The 6898-nt window shown below is 45.7% G+C and overlaps 1 protein-coding gene and 1 pseudogene across 1 annotated transcript; one reads left to right on the forward strand and one right to left on the reverse strand.

Moving 5' to 3' along the window:
* Window positions 1-208: 208 nt before the first annotated feature.
* Window positions 209-1411, forward strand: LOC120849319. The gene has a single exon (XM_040221527.1). It carries the CDS (start codon window positions 209-211, stop codon window positions 1409-1411), a length of 1203 nt encoding a protein of 400 aa, XP_040077461.1.
* A 268-nt stretch (window positions 1412-1679) lies between these two features.
* Window positions 1680-5137, reverse strand: LOC115314794 (annotated as a pseudogene).
* Window positions 5138-6898: the final 1761 nt, after the last annotated feature.

Here is a 6898-nt window from a genome sequence, read left to right on the forward strand (position 1 = left end):
CGATAGAAACCTTTAAGGGGGGTTTCTTCAGTCTAGCAAGTTTGCTCTGGTCTTAACAGACACGCTTGCATCTGCATTTGTCTCTCTTCACTGATTCTTAATCTATTTTATTTTGTGCTGTATTTCAGGAGCTATTCCAAATGAGCAACGTCAAGCCTCTTCAACAAGCCCGACTGTATCACTAGACAGTCACGGTGCTGGCGTACCCATGAATGAGGACCAGCAACCTCTTGTGACAGACGAGGACCTACTTTCTGTTCCGACATATGGAATCGACTGTTCTGCAGCTGTTGTCGAAGAAATGCCTAGTGATGTACTAGGAGAAGAGACAAGTTCTGAAGTAACGCCAAATCTGCCAAACGAAGAGGTTGCGCTTCTTCATGCTAGGATCAAGGAACTGGAAAGGGATGTAGAAGGGGAGAAACAACGAAATGGGCTCCTGGACCTTGAGTTAAAGAAATCGCAACAGAGTAATGAAAACATTGCTAAGAAGTGTCTTGAAATGTCCAACCAGACACTAAGTTTAGACAACGTTAGAAAAGGCAAGCACTTCCTGTATTACACAGGTCTAACAAGATACGAAGTGCTGCACAATCTGCGTGACCTTGTTGTTGCAAGGTACCCCGACATTTGCAAGGGGAGCTACATGCGTGCCCAAGAAACTGAGGAACAGCTCCTCATGGTTCTTGTGAGGTTGAGGACGGGAATGCCCTGCAAGGAAATTGCTCGTAACTTTGGACTCTCCGAGTCAACTTTAAGCCGCACCTTCTCACGGTGGATTTTTATGTTGAAAGACACACTGAAAAGTATTGCGCGAATCCCGAAACTGCATGAGGTCCAACGCAACATGCCCGCATGTTTTCGAGAATTTGCCGATACGCGCATCGTGCTAGACACAACTGAAGTCAGAATCCAGAAGCCATCCGGTCTGGAAGCACAAAAGAAAACATTCTCTGGCTACAAGCACTCCAACACAATGAAATGTCTAATCGGTATAACACCAGACTGCTATGTTTCATTTGTTTCAAACCTGTACGGCGGAAGCACGAGTGACCGTGCCATCGTTGCAGAGAGTGAGGTACTTCACATGTTGGAGTGCGGCGACGCGGTGACGGTTGACAAGGGGTTTAAAGTGCATGACCTCCTGCCAGCGGGCGTCAAGCTGTACATTCCCCCATTCCGCATTGCTGGGGAAAAACAGATGAGCCGCAGCGACGTTGTCTGCACACGAAAGGTGGCACGGGCAAGGGTGCATGTGGAAAGGGCGATACGGCGCATAAAAGAGTTCCACATCTTTGACTGCCCACTGCCATTAAACATGGCAGACATCGCAGACGAAATATTTACAACATGTGCATTGTCGTCAAACTTCAGGGGTCCTCTGATCCATGGAGCAGAGCAAGCAGGGTAGTTTTGTAACTTCAGCTGACCGTGACTGTATGTAGCGACTGTGACATGTATGCTTCTGTTTAAGTTAGGACAATAAACAAAAGGAGAGCAGTTTTGTAACTTCAGCTGACCGTGACTGCATGTAGTGACTGTGAAACGCATGGTTCTGTATAAGTCAGAACAATAAAAAAAATGATTTCACCGTCAACCTTGCTAGGACATCATGTATTTTAGACACAGTTCCAAAAGATAAAGCAGGCACTGTTAAGAATGCACAAAGTTTCCTATCTTCACTTCAGTTTCCTGATACACACTTTCAAGGTGTCCAGATCACTGTCACACACATAGAACCCATCCTTGTACTTCAGGTAGGGCACATAGCCTCTTCCAACCGTGTGCAGGAAGTTCAGCCGCTTGATGCGGCGTGTGATCAGCTCGGGCACAAGGGCAAACCGGTAAAAGTACTGCAGGCCAGGTAGAATGTGCTTCTCCCAAAAACCCTTGTCAAAAGGCACACGTTCCACTGAAATGGACTGCCACAAAGGACCATTGTTAGTCCACACAACAAAATCACACCACTGTGCTCCAACTACTGCCATTTGCCCCTGAACTTGGAAGTAGTAGGCATGTGTCTCCTTCAGTACTACACTCCCATCCGCAATGTGGCAGCAGAAGTCATCAGAGTTGCAGGCTTCCGCTGGTGTCATTCCTTTCTTTGAACGGGGACACTTCACCTCGAGGAGGCCCTGGTCACTGCCCTCGAACACAATGCGGTCTGGTGACACTGCAATATACGAATAGTCTTTGTGGACATGAAGGCCCGTCTCCTCAACAGCAATGTTTCTCCCCTGACATGCCATGAAAGTCACTTACGCAGAGACAGCAACTGGCTCGTTGTCTATCCCGTACTGTCGCGGATCCCCGGGCTTCAGGCTATGTGCTCGTGGATACAAAATGTCTCGCAGAACTCCTTCGGGACAAACACCGTGTACGATGCGCCGAAACATTGATGCCCCAAGGCGGCCTATCTTTTCTCTTCTCCAGGTGGGATTGGCTTGCTGACCCACTGTAGACTTGCACACTGTCTGTCTTTCCCCATCACTTGTAGGAGGAACAGACGCCACGTAGGACCTTGCGATATTGATGCACCTTCTCGAAAGCAGGTCTTCAGTGTCCCCTATAAGGCGGGGCTGATTTTGCTGAGGTGCCTCTACTGCGTAACGATTCCACGGCATCGTAGGGTCCGCAGCTCCCAACGTCTTCAGGATCTTGCCAGTGAGGAGCTTTTCCGACACTCCTGAACTTTGTGCAGCAGGGGCTCGGCGCTTGGGTTGCTTTGGCGTTGGCTTGTTTAAAACATATTTTCGGAAAGTGATGTCCTTTAGTGCAGTGGGCTTTTTTTTTTTTTGGCTGGAAGAGAAAAAAAAAGCTTAGCATGCTCTTTGCTCACTTTGATCGCATGCAGGTTTCACTTAAAACAGGCGAGTGTCCCTTCACTACATGCCATCTTATTTTACTGGGTTTTCAAAAGATTTCAGAAATATGTCCAGCTTGCCTACTTTGTGTATGGACAGCTTTTACTGTGAATAAAGGTATCCCTAACACTGCTGAACTTGCACAAGCTGTAGTTTCGTCGTCAAAACTTTCTGCTGTTACTAAGCTCGAAAGATTGTCAAGGTCGTGCCTGAGCTCTACATTCAGATATGCAGTACACCTCGAAGCTTGTGCCATGGTGCTTGGCTGCAAAGCCGAAAGATCTTTGTGTGCAAGAACGGGAAAAAAATATACTATAATGTTTAGCTTCAAAGACAAATGATACTGTATCATAACATGTCATGACAATACCAGCGAGCTGGTACACTCAATCTGGGGCATAATGGTTATTACCCTTTGCTGGTGCAATCCACTGGCACTTGACATCTGTCGTCGAGGGCTGCTGGATGTCAGCAAGGGCAAACATCAGACCAGCGACATGCTGGCATGTTCCACTCAACCTGCGCGTTGAAATTTTGAGAGGATTAACGAACAGAACTCACAACAACATTTGAGCTTATTAGCATTATGACCATCAAAATCTAAATGGATTAACATCTTCACAACACGGTGAAAAAACAGTAAGTGAGGAACAAAACATGCTTTACTTGTACTGAAATTTATACCGTTACACTGTCCGTCTCAAGATGATTGGCGACCACCTTTATTTATTCATAAATGCTGGCATTAGGCACTGACACAGATGTGTGTATTTAAAAAAAAAAGAAACATAAAACAAAACGCCAATAACCGCGCGTATACGGCAGAAATGTGGTCTGTGTACGCCGATCACGTCATGTTTTTGGCATGCATATGGCTAAGTTATAAATCAGAGCACTAAGCACGGAAATGGACTCACCCTGCCACACAGTCGCAATAAGCTTGAACAACTTCGGCGCTCGTTGATAGCGAAAGCAGCTGTTTGTAGTGGCCAGGCTTCATGGAAGGCGCGCACAAACTCCGCACAAGAGAGATTTATTTATTTATTTATTTATTCATTCCCTCAGGGCCCGAAGGCATTGTAGAGGGGAGTGGACACACACATCTAATCGCACACAAAGACAAACAGTAATTAGGCGGGTAAGCATAAACATCCAAAAACAGAACATTGTTAAAACAAAACACTGTCAACCAAAATCCAAAAAATATTCGCAAAGTGCAGCTTTGAATCCGGCACTCTCGGCTATGCTGGCAACAGGTGCGGGAAGGCGATTCCAGTCCAGTGATGTCATGGGTATGAAAGACTAATGAAAGCTTGAGGTGCGACACTGAGGGATGCCAACTTTATTTTGATGGTCGAAACGTGATGAGACGTATGATGGTTGTGTTAACAGATGCTGACGAAGATTTGCATTGTGGTGGTAAATTCTATGAAATAAACATAGACGAGATATTTTTCTACGTAAGGAGAGGTCAGACAAGTTTAGGGTAGTTTTCATTGCTGTTACGCTAGATGTGCGATGATAGTTATGCAGTATGAAACGAACAGAACGGTTTTGAGCAGCTTCTAATGATAATGCAAACGTTATACCGGGGTCCCAGATAGCGGAAGAATACTCAAGTTTGCTGCGGACCAATGATTTGTAAAGAAGTAGTTCTAAGGACAGTGGGGCAAGAGAGAAGTTCCTTTTTAGAAAGCCCAACATGCGGTTAGCGTTTTTAATTATATACTCAATATGAATGTTCCATGAGAGGTTGTTAGTGATATGAACACCAAGATATTTAAATGAGGACACGGATTCCAGCTTAACAATTCTTATATGGTACGAGGGACAGGTGTTATTTTGACGTGATACTCTCATGGATTTGCACTTGTTAATATTGAGTTCCATTTGCCATTTATCACACCAACGAGAAATACTGTCAAGGTCAGACTGGAGTGCAAGAACGTCAAAATCGTTAGTTACTTCAGAATAGATGACACAATCGTCTGCGAAGAGACCAACTGAGGATGAGATATGCGAAGGAAGGTCATTGGTATATATTAAAAACAAAAGATAGTCGGGTCTGGATCGAAACTGTTCACCATTATCTTCTTCACGTGGCATTCTTCCTTGAAAGCCCAGCCTTTCTTCAGTCACTTGCACGACTCGACACCGAAGTGACGCTCGACTGACTCCGTGTCGACGGTAGGAACCGATGTGGTATCGGCGGTCCATCCATCCTTGAAGGCGTAGAGGCGAACGAAGTCCTCCGTATCGTAGACGGTCGCCTTCGTCAACCCTCCAGGGTCGTCGTCGGCCATTCCGCACAAGATATTGAGCCGAATCGATGAAAGAAATACACGTGCACAATGACGGAAGGCAGACGAACGCAACCCGAGAACGAAGGTTAACACAGCGAAAACTGAGGCGCGCTCGGACTGCGGAGCCCTCAGAATAGCTCGGAGCGATTCCCGCGAGGGCGCGCCACCATCGTGTCAAAACTCTGAAAAAGGCGAATTACGGTTCCCACTTACCGGGGCATTGTAAAACTTGTGGTTGTTCCCCCACGATGGACGTTGCGCAGGTGGAGGGACGAAACAAAGGAAGGAGGGAGCGAGAGTTCCTGGAGGCAGCAAAAATACTTGATTGTGACAAAGATGTTTGCATAAATGTCGCATCGGTGTATATGCAGCCCAAAGAGTACAGTTTCATTAACACTATCTAACTTGACAATATTAACGCGTTGTTTTTTCTATTCTTTTCTCGTTCGGATTGTGCGGCGGGGTGATGTAGCTGTTTTGCTGACTTTTTGGAACAGGCGGTGGGCGGTATGAATGTGCGGATTTGGCGGTACGCCCTGTTTTTTGTTGAACGAGACTAAGCGCGTGCATGGCGATAGCAAAGTTATAAGCTTTCAATAAAGTTTAGTGGCCAGTTAGCGTTTGTCCTGTGTGCTTCTTCGTCTTTTTGTGCCGTCTCTTTTGCACTATTTTTCATATGAATGTCCACTACCAACTTGCCCAGCAGACCAAGCTTTTACACCGTATATATATTGGGAATGACTTTAACTAACTTTAATGCCATAACTTCCATAATCACCTTCTCCCCTCTTCGTTTTATATATCTATATCTATATCTCTCTCTCTATATATATATATATATTGTGACGAAGAAGACGGCGACATTGGGGCAGTGGCGCGCCAGACCATCACGTGCCAGGCTCCAGGCGCACGGCCCGGCTTCCATAAAATCCTTTCTATCTCATTGAATGGACGTGTCATAATCATTCGCTGCCGGCCGCACATCTTCGTAGCATTTGGTGGAGGTGCGGGGTACATCATCTTTTGTTCTTCGCCATCATCGCTCCGAAGCTTGGTTGCAGCAGTCCTCCGCCTTAGCCGATCGACCTGCGGACCATAGCCCCGCCGCTCAGCCCCCGCCCCGCGAACTGCCGAAAATGCCAAAGTGAGTGAGACAAATAGAGGTTCAGCGAATGTGAGCTACGAGGGTTTTTTGTGAAGAGCGCCGTGAACAAGATGAGCTATGGACGAAATCGAGATGCAGACGCGAGTTTGTGGTCCCCTGCCCTGTCCCAAGCCCCGTCTGTGTTGATAGCGGTCAAATGAATTCCCCAGCCCGGATCGTGACGTCGTGGGGTTGTGGCTGGCACAGAGATCGGCAATGCTGTGGAGAGAGGCTGCAGGCTCAAGAACGATATATATATATATATATATATATATATATATATATATATATATATATATATATATATATATATATAGATATATACCGGGTGTTCATTTTTAATTCTAACAGATATATCTTAAAAAATCCGTAAACGATATACTGATACGGTTTGTGCAGGTGAGTTATACGGCCAGGGGGACATATTATAGGGGACTAACCGTAACGATCAGTTGACTAAATAATTAAAATTTGTTAATTAACTTTTTAATTAATGAAAATAGACATTTGTTTCCAATTAGAAACTTGCACAGCGTCACCGAAAACCACTAAATCAATCAATTTCAGAAAGACTTTGAGCGCGTCAG

Source organism: Ixodes scapularis, unplaced genomic scaffold, assembly GCF_016920785.2.
Source record: "Ixodes scapularis isolate PalLabHiFi unplaced genomic scaffold, ASM1692078v2 PGA_scaffold6__148_contigs__length_123643588, whole genome shotgun sequence".
Lineage (NCBI taxonomy): Eukaryota > Metazoa > Arthropoda > Arachnida > Ixodida > Ixodidae > Ixodes > Ixodes scapularis.